Here is a 16,849-nt window from a genome sequence, read left to right as displayed (position 1 = left end):
TCCAAAGCAAGAACGTGTAGGTGCTTTTGGGGGGGGGGAGCAGCAAAGTGAGGGCACAATTTTTCAGACCATCCATGACACAATGAGGACAACTTTTGGAGGAAACCCTTTGAAGACCTTCCTTAAACAGCATCAGTCTCTTGCAACAGAGGCAGACAACTGCTCCATACCCTACTTGATCATACCTGTGCCAGCAAGGAGTGGTAATATGCTTTTAATAAACATGAATGCTTAAATTTCATAACAGTAATTGGAAAGAGTCTCATCCTAAACCTGATGCATTATCAGACAGTTTATCCTCACCTTGCAAGCTCCTTAATTAAGTTTGCTATGCGCCTCTTGTCTTCAGGACATAAATCCTTTAGAGAAGCACTCTTCATTCCTCCTTTGTCAGGGACCTGAAAATTAAAATCAGCATTTTAAAAAGCAATCATTAACATGGAAGAAGTGTTTCTGAATCTACAATAAAAGTATTTCAAGCACCAGAGGCTGCATATTCAGCCCCAGATGAATTAAGAACTGAAGAGAACACAAGTTTTTAAACAATAAAAAATCAACCAGTAGGATAATTTCCCAAATTGTGTGCTGGAGGATTCGCCATTAAATTGTGCTTCTAAAGATAAGCTCCAGCTGGAGGGAGAAGTTCGAAAGGGGGCGGGGGAAGGAAAGTGCAGCCAATTTGCCATTCTGTAATCCTTATTAATGATTTTATTTATTAATTGGTTGACAATGCAGTTGTTTCAGGAGAAAGAGATTGCTCTGCCCAAGGTGCTATTGAGAAAAGTGCACAAAAGTCAACCCATGAATATATCATATAACTGTCAATGCAATATGATGTGTGAATGTTAAAGGCAACCTTGTTAAATGCAAGTCATAATAGTAGGGGGGAAATTGTTTATCATTTCAATAAATGCTATTCAAGATTTAAAATGCTTGAACTTGTTTCCTCTGTAGTTATTTCAGAATTCGGCATTTACCGGTAGTTCAATCCGGTGCAGTTCACAATTCAACACGCATTCCACGGCTCAGTCAAAGCTGATGGTGCTCAAAGACTTAAAAGGAGTTCTAAAACCTTAACGGTCAATAGAACTAATGTGCCTGCCATATCAACCCCACTTTGCTACTGTGCAGGGACCAAAGGAAACTGAAAACCTCAGGTTACTACAGCAATGAAAATGTCACTGCCAGTGTTTTGGTCATCTTCCCTTACTGTAAGAACTGGCTAAATTTGCACTTCTTGTCCGCCAGAGGGCATTTCATGCTACATAAATGCACAGTTCCCTTCAGTTCTCTGCATGCACGTAACAGCTAAGTCTTGAATTTTCACAGCTAATACAATGTGCACCTTCAGAGAGCTGAGTTGGGAGTCTTCCATTATATTCTCAATTTCAGTCGTGTAATAGCACCTTTCTCCAGTGAACAACACAGCAGCAGAACAAAAATACTGAGAATGATGAACTATAAATTACTGGACTACGCAGAGATGAAATCAGAGAATAATTAATGACTAATCCTTGAACAAAATGGCGGTTTAGAAGTTGGGAAAGGATCTTTGCAGAGAAGGTCCCAATGTACAACCTGCCACACCTCGCACAATCACACCAGCTGCCACCGTTACCACTAAACTGCTGGAGCAAACGCAACGGAGCTTAAATTTTAATAACTGTTTCAACACAAACACACACATACACAATGTTGTTGTTCAGTCGTTCAGTCGTGTCCCGACTCTTCGTGACCCCATGGACCAGAGCACGCCAGGCACGCCTATCCTCCACTGCCTCCCGCAGTTTGGCCAAACTCATGCCAGTCGCTTCGAGAACACTGTCCAACCATCTCATCCTCTGTCGTCCCCTTCTCCTTGTGCCCTCCATCTTTCCCAGCATCAGGGTCTTTTCTAGGGAGTCTTCTCTTCTCATGAGGTGGCCAAAGTACTGGAGCCTCAACTTCAGGATCTGTCCTTCTAGTGAGCACTCAGGGCTGATTTCTTTGAGAATGGATAGGTTTGATCTTCTTGCAGTCCATGGGACTCTCAAGAGTCTCCTCCAGCACCATAATTCAAAAGCATCAATTCTTCGGCGATCAGCCTTCTTGATGGTCCAGCTCTCACTTCCGTACATTACTACTGGGAAAACCATAGCTTTAACTATACGGACCTGCATATAAGCATGGGTATTCCTTGGATCCCAGCCCTTGTCTAGGCATTTGTGTCTCTGCTTTATGCAAGGGTTAAAAACAACCATCCATTTCTCTGGTGACATGACAACAACTCAACCCACTAATAACTAGTATAGTGTGATCCTACAGCACAGGACCCCAGCCCCATAGCTGTACTCTTGCCAGGACAAGAAGAGTTCAACAAGGTTGCAGCAGTGGTTCTCCTTCATCTTGCTGCATCCATTTTGTACACAAAGGGGAGAAGGGTACTTCTTCAATCAGCCTTACAAGTAAGTCAAAAAGTTACTAGCCTGCAATACTTGTTTTGCCCCCTCCTCCAAAGTCAGCATGGAAACACAATAAAAAAGTGCCTTCTTCCATGACGGATGGTGGTGGAGAAGAGACACTCCGATAGTCCATTGTGTTTTTTGTGCTGACTGCGGATAAGACTACTCTTCCTTTACAGCTAGCCAAGAAATCTAGTGAGCTGGCTGCTCAGTCACCTGCATGGAATTCCTGGTTGCCTGTGGTTACTAGGCAAGTCGTCAAATACAAGGCAGTCCAGTGATTTTAGAACTGAACCCTTTCACCATTTGAGTCTTCCCCCTTAGGTGCCACTTTAAATTGGCCAAAGGCTAACAACACAATGCTTTTTTCCCTCTGAAGAGCTTGCCATTTCTTGCCAACAAAGGCCTGTGGCACAGATCACAAAGAATGAACAAAGGGTTTGTATCTCTTCTCTGTGATGCCTCTTCAAGAGCATGACTGGGAGTTGTGGCTAGACATTACCAAGAAGACATGCCCTTCTGGGTTCAGCTACTCCTTTCAAAGAAGTCTTCAAAAGCTAATAAAATTATTATTTTAAGCCGTCTTTGAAATGGGTAGCAGTGATCAACCTGTACCGAGTGATGTTTCTCACAACCCCAGGCATTAAAAGAGCTTCATTCAAACCTTTTGATTTGTGTTTAATTTAAACAAGCTTTTCACTCAAAGCACTTCAAGTTAACAGCTGCAGGTTACATCTGCGAAAACTTTCTCCGCACTTCTCAAAAAAGGATGACTAGTTCCAAAGGCAACAGCTCACTCCCTACATTCACACCAGATAGATGCTCTCCTGTCACGTTTGAGAGAAGCACCCATTGCAGGTACCCAGAGTCAAATAATTTCTGCAACACATATCCTTGGTGGACACTATGCATAGGCCTTTTAAAGGAGCAACTTTTTCAAAATAATGAAAAACATGAAGGAAAATACTATGGGAAGCACTGCACTCCCAACGATATTCACTAATTCTCCAGCATGAAATATATGACTGGCAGATTATCTGCCTAGCTATCAAGAGGAAGTCATTTTTTAAAATAAATAAATAAAGGCACATTGCGAGAACACATTTAAGCCTAACAAGCTGTGGGAGAAGGGGGGGGCACTCCCTTAAAGCCGGTGGCAGCAACCAAGCAGCTAAGCAGGGGCAAAATGGTGGAGATATAGCATGGAATAAGGAGATTGTCTGAAGAGAGAAGTCAGTAACACACCCAATGCACAGGGGAGAACCAAATCTCATCTCTGCCACAAATTCAGTTGGCAACCTTCAAAACCCATGTCTCAAACCCCACTCCATTCACAATATAGGGACTAATATATACAGGGTTGTTGTAAGGATCGCAACATTACACGCACAGCTCTGCACTGTTGTTTGTTGTTGTTGTTGTTGTTGTTGTTGTGTAAGTGATGCATGACTCCAATACAGGAGCAGCACACAGACCAAAAGCGTGGCTGAGCCAAGCCAGAAACGGCTCACAGTTCTTTAAGCCATGGAGAGAGCTTTGCTAAAGGACATACAGAGCAGAATGAGAGGCATTGCATTGCCATGAGTGAGAGGAGGGGAGGAGGACGTAAGGCTGAGGCTACCAACTGCTTGTTTATGCAATCTCAACCATGCCAGTAGGTCATTCTGCTTTGACCAAAGCAAGGTTAGCACAGTCTTCTCTGCGTTCTGGAGTTTGCTGGTACTTTGTGCAGACAACAGCACAGTAAACAGCATGGCTTCCTCTTCACCTTGGCCTTTGAGGTGGAATCTGGCAGCTGACGCAGCATCGCAAAACAAGAAGGATTTACCAAGCCACCAAGATCCACGGGGTTCGGGCAGAAATGCCCCTTCTTTCGCTTCTGAGGTTATGCAATAAACTCTCAGAAAGAATCCCGCACAAGAACGGAGAAGATACAGGCAAAAAACAATTCACTGCAGTTCCTGCACTTACTTTCCAGAAAGGTCTGCCTGGTGACAACATTAACAACCTTTCAGCACCAAGCTAATGGGGAGGGGATTCCGTGGATGCCACAAGACTCACAACTGGTGACCCCAGTTGTACCTCCTTCTCCTAGGAACTGGGTGAAATGGGATTGTAATGCTTACTGCTGTTTCTGTGTTTATTTTGGGAGGAACGTTGTTGAACTCAGCAGGTAGAGCATGAGACACTTCACCTCATGGCTGTGAGTTGGAGCCTCATATTGGGCAAGAGACTCCAGAATTGTAGGGGGTTAGACTAGATGACTCTTGCGGTCCCTTCCAACTCTACAATCGTATGGCTCTGTGTACCTGAAAGTCTTTTAATCATCTGCAGTTTTCTAAATATCCAGAAATGTTTGTTTTCTATTAGGCAGTAAACACAAGAGAGAGAGAGAGAGAGAGAGAGAGAGAGAGAAAGAAAGAAAGAAAGAAAGAAAGAAAGAGCTGGGATTGACCCCTACAGCACCTCCAGACCCTAGCCTAGATGCCTTAGACTTACTTCCTGGGTTGTTTTATCTCTTCCGTTTTGAGCATGAGCCCTTTAGAGAGACATGTTTCAGATGAAATACCTGCTGCTCACCCTCAACCCTTTGGTGGGATAGGGTGGGAAACAAAACAATAAAAATAAATTGAGATATCAGTTCTTTTCTGAAATAGTGCTGTACTTTTCATTTGCCCCAACCAATCAAATCACATCTTGATTTATGACTCTGCTACACCAGCCCAGCTGGGCAGCAATTGGGCAACAGTTCCTCTTTGGAAACAAGGGCTTTCACACTTTCCAATTTGCCCTGTAAGACAGACTGGCCTCAGGGAAAAGAAGAACTAGAAGACTAATTGGTTTACTTGCTCCAGATTTTTATATATACTATGTTATTATTATTATAATCATCATCATCATATGGAGGGGGTGAGCTAACATGTAATATTCTCTTTCTGTGATCTCTGCTTTGTTGTTTTATAACCCACTATTGCTTCTTTAGACACAGGCCCATTAGTCATAGCTATAAATTCAATAAAGGCAGCGTAAGGATGCACTTTTACAGCAGCTCCTATGCAACTGAAGTTTACATCTTCCACTTTAGTGACATTGTAATGTATTCGAAAGGAGCACTGCTCACAGTGCAGGAATAAACTGCTGCTGTCTTGGGGGACGATCTTTAACTCTCCGCCTCAATCTCTCACACAGCCATGGTTCTGCCCACGAGGGGAAGGCAGTTCTGATAACCCGAACTCCTCTTTGCAAAAACGTTCTGCTAGAGGGGTGGTAACTCAGTGGGTAGAGTACATGGCTGGCACAGAGTAGGGTCAAGGCTAATAATAATAATAATAATTTATTATTTATACCCTGCCCATCTGGCTGGGCTTCCCCAGCCACTCTGGGGGGATTCCAACAAAAGATTAAAAATGCATTAAAACATCAGTCATTAAAAACTTCCCTAAACAGGGCTGCCTTCAGATGTCTTCTAAACATCGGATAGTTGTTTATTTCTTTAACATCTGATGGGAGGGCGTTCCACAGGGCGGGTGCCACTACCGAGAAGGCCCTCTGCCTGGTTCCCTGTATCCTCACTTCTCTCAGTGACAGAACCGCCAGAAGGCCCTTGGCGTGGACCTCAGTGTCCAGGCAGAATGATGGGGGTGGAGACGCTCCTTTAGGTATACTGGGCCGAGGCTGTTTAGGGCTTTAAAGGTCAGCACCAACACTTTGAATTGTGCTCGGAAACGTACTGGGAGCCAATGTAGGTCTTTCAAGACCGGTGTTATGTGTTCTCAGCTTAATCCAAAGTAGTTGTGTTCTATGTTATAAATCCAGCACTGATACTTGTTTTTGTTTTCCAATATATTTCTTATTATCAAAACACACACACACACACACACACACACACACAGAGGGGTGTGTTCATGTGTGTTGCAAGCAAATTTTTATTTTGAAAGTGTTGCCCAGAGACAAAGGTTTGAGAACCACTGTCCTAGAGAGCCACAGCCAGTGGAAGATAGCAGACTTGGTGAACCAATGTCTGGCACAATAAAGGGAAGCTTCTCAACAGAGAATGTGGGGACTGATCACTGCAGAAGCTTGTCTTTGCCCCAAAGAAAAGAGAGATCTGCTGGGAGGAGGCAGCAAATCTCCAAGGAGAAGCACTGGGGCACCTCGCCAGCCAATGTCTGCCCCCCCCCCCGGCTCCCTTCCAGCCTAATAGGGGGAGCAGGAGGACATGCCTCTTTTTGACAAATCCCTTGCAGCTGCCTGTTCATGCTGAAAGGCAGCTCATCTGTCACAACACTATACACAGCTGCAAGAACAGGCAATGATGGTGGTGTATCCAGAGTTTTGACTACCTAAAAGAAGCTTTTAATCCTTAGGCACTGTGACAGGAACTGGTCCTGCTTGCTCCATTTTGGCCCCAGGCTTTCAAGCGTTAATCTAGCCACAGTTACAAATGCTAAAGTAAATTTTCAGGTGCCTGGACAAGGAAGATTTTTCAAGGCCTGCACAATTACTTTATCTGTGCCACAATGACCGCACAAAAAAAGAAGGGGGGAAAGCCTTCTGAGCCAGATACAAACAGCCACTTTTCAGCTGTGTGAGAACAAGAAGAGAGCAAGGGAGGCAGAAAAAGTCTGCATCAAAAGTCTGCATCCAATTGGACTGCCGTCACTGCCACCTTCAGAGACCACGTTTACATTATATCTCATTTGTTTTAGTATTCTGACACCGTAAACTGCCCTGGATGCCTTGGCAGAAAGGCAGCATATAAATGTCATAAATAAATAAAACAATAAGTAAACTTCACATTGTCATCCTCCACAGGTATACTCAGTCCTGCTGAGTTGAATGGACTTCAGATTGCAGCCTCAAGAGTTCTGGTTTCATTTGCCCTTCTCCGTACTGACCTGCTGCCCAGGCGCTTGGCCTGCGCTTTTCCAGGCATCCATTGGGGCAGCGGCAGCAGCTGCAGGCACCTTTGCCTTCTCTTCCGCTTTCTGACCTTTCAGCAGGTGTCTTGCTCTAAAATTCCTCTCTGTGGAAATTCCTAGAGATTGAACAGACAAGATCAGGAAAACTTCCAACTTGTTCTTACAAAGTGCCTCCCACACTGAAGCTTCCCACAAAAAAGAGGAAATGAAAACAGCAGCCCAAAAAAAGCAACAGCCCAGCCCAAGGAAAAACTCTTAATGAACAAAAACAAACCAGCCCAGACTTGAGAAGGCCCAAGGGTAACCCTGCCCAGCACTAAGAACCCTGCACCTTGGACTTACTATTCCTGTCAGGAGACAGGGGCCAAATGCTTGGTTCAAAGAGTCCTGCATGGTTACACCATAAACCAAAGATTAATAGTCTTTTTATAGACCCCAGTTATCACATCAGCCACCTGACTACTCGCATCATTTTTATAAGAATAAGCTCAGTAAGAATAAGCTCAATTATTTGGTATTCCAAACCGATTTTTAATGGCTTTGGAGGTACTTAATAAAGTTTTATAATTCCACCAGCAACTAGCTTATCCTTCTCACTACCATTTCTTTTACAATCATGAAGTTGACAATCACAACACAGAACCAAAGACCAAGGAGACGACCAGAGAGGAGGACAAACCTAATTTTTGCTGCCTTGTTCCTATACAAGGCTATTAGAGAAAGCTACCTTACTTCTGTCATTTGGGGCTGGAACATCCTATAGTATGAAATTCACTACATATCAAAGTGGGGTGGCTGCTTTGGCATAGCCAAGCTTCTCTCTGGCTTTGAAGGGCCCAGCCAGCACCCAAGAAGTGGGTGGGTGGAAGCAATTAGCACAATACAACCAGGACTGATCTACTGAATCATCTGCCTGCAGAAGAGAACTTCTTGTAAATGAAACATGGAGAAAATTAAGGTATAGAAAATTCATCAACCTTCAAAAGACATATGTTTCTTGATATGGCACTAACATCAACTTCTAAGGGTCAATACAGAGAACACATTTTCAAACAAACAGGAACCGTCTCTGGGGCTGACAATATATACGTGTGTGTGTGTGTGTGTGTGTGTGTGTAATGGGAGCAGAGAGCATGTTGGACTTGCTGTCAGCTGGGTTAAGTTGTTCAAATTATCCAGGGATTTTTTTTTTCTTTTTTTCAATAAAAACAGTCAGAATATAAAAGCAGGTCAAAGCAGGCCAACGAAACTCTGTCTCACCTTCTCTGATACCTCTGAGTAAGGAAGGGCCAACTGGGAGTTGGCTAGGCAGGCAAATGAAACACAAAGCCCAGATCTAATTTGTCAGGAAGTCAGTGCATACAATGAAATCATTCACAAATTGATCTATATACTCCCAGGGTAGGTTGGGCCAGAAGGAACATGATATCTGAACTATCGGAAGCTGAGCAGGTCTAGGTCTGGTTAGTGCTGGGTGGAAGACTGCCTGAGAACCACATGTGCATGTACGCCACCTTGGGCTCCATGATGGAAGAAAAGGTTAAGTGTAAGTAAATAAATATGTAAATATGAGTAGCTAGAGATCAAATGTTGCTAAATGGCAGCTTTAAGCCATTTCTCTAGCTCTATGAGGAGTACCTAAAGGCTGGCTGCCAACCTGTGAAAATGAGATGATGGTGCCGAAAAGCACGCCATGGTTTTTCAAGCCCCCCTAAAGGACCTGAAAAAGTTGTATCCCTAAGTTATCATTTGAACTCTTTCACTTCTAGCTCTCTCCCCAAAGTTACAAGCAGACTCCCAATCTCATTTTATAACCCATTGCTCCAATGTCACTGAGACAAAGGTGCATGTGCAATTTGCACAGAGTGAACCTGAATCAGGCCCTGGCCTAATTCACCACCCAACAAGTCAAGTTCAATTTGGCAACCATTCAAAGATCATACCTGGGACCCAGACAGGTGGCTGCTCTTCATCAGAAACTGAATGCAATTTCATTCAAGGAAAGCAAAGGCAAAAGGTTTGTTCCATTCTACATTTTACACTCTGAAAATATTATACAGTGGTACTTTGGTTTACAACCATAATCTGTCCCGGAGGTCCGTTAATAAACCAAAACAGGTTGTAATCCAAGGTGTGCTTTCGCCAATGGGGCCTCCAAAAATAATTGTTCGTAATCCAAAAAAATGGGTTGTAATCCAAAAAAAGTTTACAAACCAGGACACGCACTTCTGGGTTTGACGTGTTTGTTGTCCAAAATGTATGCAAACCAGACTGTTTGCAAACCAAGGTACCACTGTAGTCCGAAAAGTCTCCTGTATCAAAATAGAAAGTTCAGAAGCAGCAGAACACTGACCAGGAGACTACCAAAGCAGACATTTCTGTAAATCCACTTTGTTATTACTCTTAAACAGACCTCATTTAAAAGGTTGTGTTTTATTAAAGACCCTGTAACTAGCTCAATCACGGAGATAATGAGCCACATTTATTTGTATTACCCTTGATTATAAAGCAACTCCTGGAGGCTATAAGCTCAATGCATGATCCTCAGACTATGGTTATGGACACAGAGAGACTAAGTTTACACACACACATTCTTAAAAAAGCTATCTGAGCCTCTTACAAGCGGGTACTGGTATTTGGGGGGATCAGGAGAGAAATCTGGGTAAACTGCACCCTCAAGACCAGGGGTCAGCAACCTAAGGCCCATTGGCCAGATGCAGCCAACAGAGGTCATTTGTCTGGCCCAAGAGCCACCCCCGAACAGAGCTCACACACTGCCCTAAACCAGAAACCGTGTCTGCGCATGCGCAGGCGCCAGAAATCACAGGCACACGTGCTCACAGGCACATGCAGTCTAGCCCACTGAGGGATTTCCATAGGACCAATCCGGCCCAGGCAAGATCCAGATTGCCATCAGACTGCATATCTTTAGCAGTCATCTATCAACTCATGGTAGATTCAATTAAGTTAATAACAGCCCATTGCCAAGTATTGGCAGCAAGTTACATCCAATAAGTTGTTCTCCACACATCATCTCTTCTAGATGCTGAAAGGAAGGATCTCACTCTGCCCTAGTGGGCCAGAGGGGGTCAACCAAACAGAGACAGAGACTGCTGGTGGGTTTGTATTGTAAGAAGAGTGGAGCTTACAAGATGTAAGGTGAAATATAAATATGAATTGTGATATAAATATATGGGATGTAATGTAATTCAACAGATAATAATGTAAATATAATCTATAAGTTCTATGTATGTATGTTAAAGTTAAAATTAATAAAAATTATGAAAAAAAAAACAGAGACAGAGACTAAAATCCATTTGGAAATATTTAGTGTAAATACATCAGCCGAAGACCTATGTATGCAAATTAGAAATCAACAACAGATTATATATGAATGAATCTCGGGGAAGAGGACAGTATATGCGAATAATGATTACATGGTAAACAAAATAGCACATGTTCATGCAATTACTTGCATATACTGTTCCTTATACAGTACACTACTCTCTTCCTCATGATTCATTTACATACAATATGCTGTTGATCTCTCTTTGATATCTTTACGCTAAAATCATTCATGAACTAAAATCCATTCACTTATCTTCTGCCAATATGTTTAAAATTATATTTCTGAAACAGATTTTAGCTTCTTGGGCCCACTTACTCTCATCCACTAGGGCAGATTAAGTGTCTCATTTTCAGCAACAGTTATATGCACCCAGAATATGACCATATGTAGTTATCGTAAATTGCTCATCTAACTCCTTTACGCTGGAGATGCAAGGTGTGTGCCCCCCTTAAAGCCTTGCAGATGTTAGAATCATAGAACTGCAGAGTTGGAAGGAATCCTAAGGGTCATCTAGCCCAGCCCCCTGAAATGCAGGGAAATGGAGGTGGCCCTTTTGAGGATCAAACCTGCAAGCTTGGCATTATCAGCACCACACTCTAATCGACCGAGGCAACTAGTGCAGGGTGGCCGCCTTTTGCAGAACTGTGATAGGAAGTCTCTAAAACCACTAACTTTGCCTCTGGGAGCCTGGAGGTCTGAGCCTCCATTTCTAGCTCTACACAGAAGTAGGACAATTTCCTGCTGCGAGTGGGACACCTCATTCTGGAGCCAAGGATCGAAAGGACGCTAGGAGGGAGTGACAAATAGGCTATGGGTCTGTTTTGCAGGGTCACCAGCTACGAAGTCACTTGGTGAAGGGGAGAGGCTATGGAGGCAGACGAGATCATGAACAGGACACCTCAAGGGCCATGCAATATACGTCTCTCTCCCCCCCCCCCCAATCAGCCCCGTCTTTCCCATGACGGCAGCCATCAAAGTTACCAAAACTTCCACACCAAAGGGAACCACAAACCAAAGCTGAAATCAGCTGCAGCAGCTCAGGGCAGGCGGGAAAGCCGGAAGCCCCGAGTTCAAGTCTTCGTTCAGCGCGACTATTCGGGTTGCTACGCTGTGCACTGAATGGAGACTTCGAAGGAGCTATGGGGAATTTAACAGCCTAGCATTTGTACTAGAATATAAAGCAGCAATATTTCCCACCCGCTCTTTCCCTGCGGAGTCCAGGGCGCCTCAAGCGACGCTCCCCGGACCCTCACAACAACCCTGCAGAGTAGGGCGAGACAGAGAGGCAGGCTGGGCCAAGGTCACCCTCCCCGGGATTGGGGGCTTCCACCGTAACTCTGGGCCTGGCTCCGCAAACAGGGGGAAAGCCCACGGAGCGAGCGGGGCTTGTTTTCTGAGGGAACGGAGGCGGCTCTCTGCACATGCTCAGGAAACACGACAGCCTTTGCCATCTTTTATCATTGGCCCGCCGTCAAAATAAACCCCCCCCACACCGCTTTTTCTTTTCCTCCCGCCCCGCCCCTGCCCCCACGGGAGCCCCTCCTGAGGGAAGGATACGGTCCTTACTCCAACGAGCGGCTGCTTCCGGCCCCGGCCCCGCGGCCACATCCGCCATCTTGAAACAACCGCCACTCCCAGCGTCCCTCCGCCCTGCCACGCCCCTCGCGTCCAACTCTGACTTTCCATTGGCTGACCGGGCCCGGGCTTTGCCCAGATACGGCGCAAGTGACGCGTTGTTGGAGGAGCCGGCCAATGGGGAGGACTCGGAACGAGCGGGGGGGGGAGAAAGGGAGGAGAAGGAGGAGTCGGCTCTCCTATTGCCTTCTGGGAGTCGTAGTGCCTGCTCTCCATTTCTCTCCCCTACAGAACGGCCACCGAAAGGAACTCAATGAAACGGAGGACTGCGTTTCCCAGAAAGCACCGCGGCGCGGCGTATGAGCTACGGGATGCGAGAAGAGGCAAAAGACATTCACCTCGTCCTGTTACCCCCCCCCCTTTGGCTTAGCGTACAGGTGTGCAGGCGCAGGTGGTCAGGGGCTTGATGCGGGAGGGAGGAGGAAGAGGATGGAGGAGAAGGCCCTGCGCAGCGTTAGCAGCACCAAGCCCTACCTGGAGAAGCTCACCCTGGGGGTGACCCGCATCCTAGGTAAGGTGGAGTTGGAGGTGGCATCCCTGGTTGGCATGGAAACGGCCAAGGGATGGAACCACAAAGAGCCTTTCTTCCCTGTTCATTGCATGGCGCTTCCTCCCCCCTCACAACAGCCCTGTGAGGTAGGCCGGGCTGAGAGGCAGGGACTGCCAGCACATCGCCCTGATCTTTTCCTGTTTTCATCCTCACAACAACCCTGTGAGGTACATTCTTCTCCCCCTCCCCCACCTTGCCTACAATGGATGAATTCGCAAGTCACGAAGCATAGTTTAGTGTGATGCAAATGAGCCTCAGTTTACCTCAGGCGCACATTCTTCCCCCACCTCCTTTCCCTCAAGACGTTTGCTTCTGGTTTTCCCTTGGCAACCCTTTGCTGTTTTGTGGGGGAAGTGGGGCCCGTTGCAGTAGGACCCCCCTCCTAAAGTGGCTCTCTCCTATCAACCTAGCTTCCTTCTGTGAGAATATCCGCAGCCAGTTATTTCCTCTCCGCCTAACCTGCCTCACAGGGTTGTTGTGATGACAAAATGTGGGAGAAGACAATGACCGGCACCACCTTGGGCTCCTCAGAGCAAAGGTGGGATATCAATGTAATGAACAAAAATGCTCCAGGGCTCCTTATTTTATTGCATTATTATCCCACCTTCTCCTCCAAGGAGTCCAAGTTGGCATAGATGGTTCTCTCCCTCCTCATTTAATCCCCACAACAACACAGTGAGGTAGGTTAGTAGGCTGACAGGCACTGACTGACCCTCCCCTCCCCCTCCGGTCACCCATTCAACTTCTTGGCCGAGTGGGGATTCGATCCCTGGTCTCCCAAGTCTCAGTCAACACTCTAGCCACTGCACCACACTGCCTCTCCTTTGACCTTGCCAAGGCATAAAATCCTGCCTTGGTTAATGAATAAGAATTCAATTTTAGGGAGTATAGGAGGGAAGGGGGGGAAGAGTTAAAATAAAATTAATTTTAATTGGGTTGTAATGAAATTTGGAATTAGGCAATGGAGGTTCAGGAATATAGTGAATGCAGAGGATAGGTTAAAATGATAAATAAGATGCGTAAGATGAATAATTATTTAGTAAAAGAATTTAATTAAGGAAATTGTGAGAAGTAGGAAAAGCAATATGGGGATTAATTGGCAATAACCGTGAATTAGGGTTAATATGGATATCAACGGGGGGGGGAATCGGGGAAGTCTGTAAAGGTAAAGATGATATGTGCAAAGTAAGTGGTTAAATTGGGAAAGAATTGTTGTTCACCCCAGTGAGAGGGGGGTTTGTTTTGTATGCTCCCCTTGGTGAGAGAAAGGGGAGTTTGGAAAAATTTAATCATGTATTGTAATTGGGATTTAATTGGAAAAATTCTTAATAAATATTATTTTTTTAAAAAAAATCCTGCCTGGACCGTCTCATGTTTTGCACCTGACCTTCGGCACACTTGCCCCGCCCCCCTAAAATAAACTACCTTTGCTTGGAGGAAAAAACTTGCTACTTTTTCATCTTCTTTTTTTAAAGGCATGCCTTCTCCAAAGTGTACATGGCTCTTTTAATAGTGTGATCTTCTGTTTTGCCCCTGGGATATTTCTAATCTAACATCCAGGCTTTTAAGACAGAATTTCCTGTTTGATCTAGGATTTGGTTCAGGCCCCTTCAGAACCTGCCGCTCACTCATCCCTCAAAACCTTCATGCAACCTCCGTTCCCTGTCCTGCCTGTTTTCACTTTGATCTCAGGAGAACCGAATTTATTCTGTTTATAATTTGCAGGCTTGCTAAATGCCTCCCATGGCAGTGGTGCGGAGGAGGAAGGCCCCGCTGGATGATTGGCCCTTTGCATAAAGGAGATCTGTATTTTCGTATTAACGCTGGAACTAAATGATTTTAGGCGTGAACCCCAGAAGAGAGCACCGGAGACTGTTTTGCAGGGAGCCCAGGGGGGTGAACTAAATGACCTAACAGGATTTCCTCCATCTTTTACCTTTGATGCTTCAAAGGGCTCCCTAATGGTGGGCGCCCCCTATCTGTCCTCTTCTATTTTCCACGCAGAAACTTAAGATCTGCCTGCTTGATAGCTTCAAACACCGTGTGCTGGGCAACGACTTTCTTCTTCTAATTTTGTCTTCCCCCACACCAGTGACCTCTGGGAGATTTGGAGCTGATGGAAGCTGTAATGCCGTGGTGTCATGGACTGTCTGGATGCAGAGAAGCTTGGGAACACCCAAGGGAACACCCAGGGGAAGAAGGTTCTTGAAATCAAAGAATGAAAGAAAAACACTAAACAACTAGGACCTAAATTATCTCAGGGGCAGCCTCAATGACTGAGAATCTCTGGTGGTTCCCAGCACCCCTGAGTTTCATCTAGTCTTCATTAGGGATGTACCCTTTAGTGTGACAGTCCAAGCCCTGTGGAACTCCCTGCTACTAGAGGTTTGTCAGAGACCAGCCCTCCCTTCCTTCAGAGATCTTTTGAAAGCTTTGTTTGTTTGTTTGTTTAAAAAGGCATCATGATTTTAACCAATGAGTATTGATTGATATTCATTGACTTTTTATGGCTCTTTTGTTGATTCTCTCATCTTTATTTTCCCACTCGCTACACAGTATTTCTACAAAAGGGCAGATTGTAAAATTTGTAAGTAAATCAATCAACATGTGGCCTTCCAGCTGTTGCTGGACAACAACTCTCATCTCCCCTCATTGTTGGCCATGCTTGTTGGGAACTGGAAGTTCCGCAGCAACATCTGGAAGACTCCATGCTGACTCCCCCCCACTATACTATTCCTCCTCCCTCCCAATCCCTTTTCTTTCATGTTGTGACTCTTTAAGGTTACAAGCCTAGAGGCAGAGGAACTGTCTGGTTTATATTCATCTGCAAACTGCTTTGGGGAAATCTTTCTGCTTGAAGAGCAGGGCACGTATTGTTTACACTGATTACTCTTTTTGCAGAAGCTTCTCCAGGAGTTACTGAGGTGACGTTTGTGGAGAAGGTGCCAGTCGAGCGCCATGCCATTATTTCATGGGAACAGGTAAGGCTGGCTGTTATTTAAGCATATTGCCTCTGCTCCCCCACTGTGCTCAAGTCAGCTTTTGCAGTATTATTAGTTAGATTTTCCATAGAGGTGATCAGAACCGAGCACCTGGAGGTGAGGCCGTGTTTTTTAATGGGACTGCATGTAAAGCTGCCCTCTGGTAGCAGAGCAGGTCCAACTTTCTGGATGTGAAACTATTGGAAGTAAGGGAGCTTGCAGTTTGTCCCTTGGGCACTAGGCGGCGCCATCCTTCCTGGATTTCCCATCTCACCCTCGCCAACCTGGTGCCCTCCAGCTCTTGTGGGAAACGTGGGCAGAGCAACGAATGCAATCTTTACCTTTGTGAAGTAGTCTACTTTCTGCACGGCGTTTCTGTGCACTGCTCTGGTTTGCCAGAAGCGGCTTAGTCATGCTGGCCACATGACCCAGAAGCTGTCTGTGGACAAATGCTGGCTCCCTCGGCCTATAGAGCGAGATGAGAGCCACAACCCCAGAGTTGTCCATGACTGGACCTAACAGTCAGGGGTACCTTTACCTTTACCTATTTTCTACACACTCTCACACACCCTTCTCTGTCCTTCATCATGGCAAGCAAGAAGTCTAAAAAGCTCTGGGACATATTCAAGCCAGGCAAAAAAACTCAAGGAGGGTGTGAAGCTAGATAGCTGAGCAAATATGGGTTTGGGAGAGTCTTAAGGGCCAGGCAGCGAGACCAACTCGGCTACTCTGCTGGCACTGATTTCAAGTTGTTCATTCTAAGACAGGGGTCGACAACCTGCGGCCCATGGGCCAGATGCGGCCCATGAAGATCATTTTACCAGCCCATGAGCCACCCGCAAACTGAGCCGCCCACTCAGCAAGTCTTCTGTGTGCTGCGCTAAACCAGTGCAGCGCGGGGACTCGCCGAGTGGTGCCGGAAATGGCATCTGCGCATGCACAGTTGCTTCTGTGCAGGCGCGATTTTCAGC

The 16,849-nt window shown here is 45.5% G+C and overlaps 1 protein-coding gene across 4 annotated transcripts in view; it reads right to left on the bottom strand.

Annotated features, from left to right (window-relative positions):
• KIAA1328 (KIAA1328 ortholog) overlaps positions 1-12,362 on the bottom strand; it is a 192,732-nt gene extending 180,370 nt beyond the window's left edge. For 2 of the 4 annotated variants that reach the window (XM_033164205.1, XM_033164207.1), the window contains exons 1-3: positions 12,270-12,362; positions 7,340-7,479; positions 304-398 (exon numbers count right to left, since the gene is read on the bottom strand). In XM_033164205.1, the coding sequence (XP_033020096.1) occupies positions 304-398; positions 7,340-7,479; positions 12,270-12,327 (293 nt within the window). In that variant the 5' untranslated portion in view covers positions 12,328-12,362. Of the gene's footprint in view, positions 1-303; positions 399-7,339; positions 7,480-9,306; positions 9,343-12,269 lie in introns of all 4 variants that reach the window. The other 2 variants (XM_033164210.1, XM_033164206.1) reach the window with 2 other exon arrangements.
• Between the last annotated feature and the right edge of the window lie 4,487 nt (positions 12,363-16,849).

This window comes from Lacerta agilis, chromosome 11 (genome assembly GCF_009819535.1).
Source record: "Lacerta agilis isolate rLacAgi1 chromosome 11, rLacAgi1.pri, whole genome shotgun sequence".
Taxonomy (NCBI): Eukaryota; Metazoa; Chordata; class Lepidosauria; order Squamata; family Lacertidae; genus Lacerta; species Lacerta agilis.
This window is presented reverse-complemented; position numbering and strand designations above follow the sequence as displayed.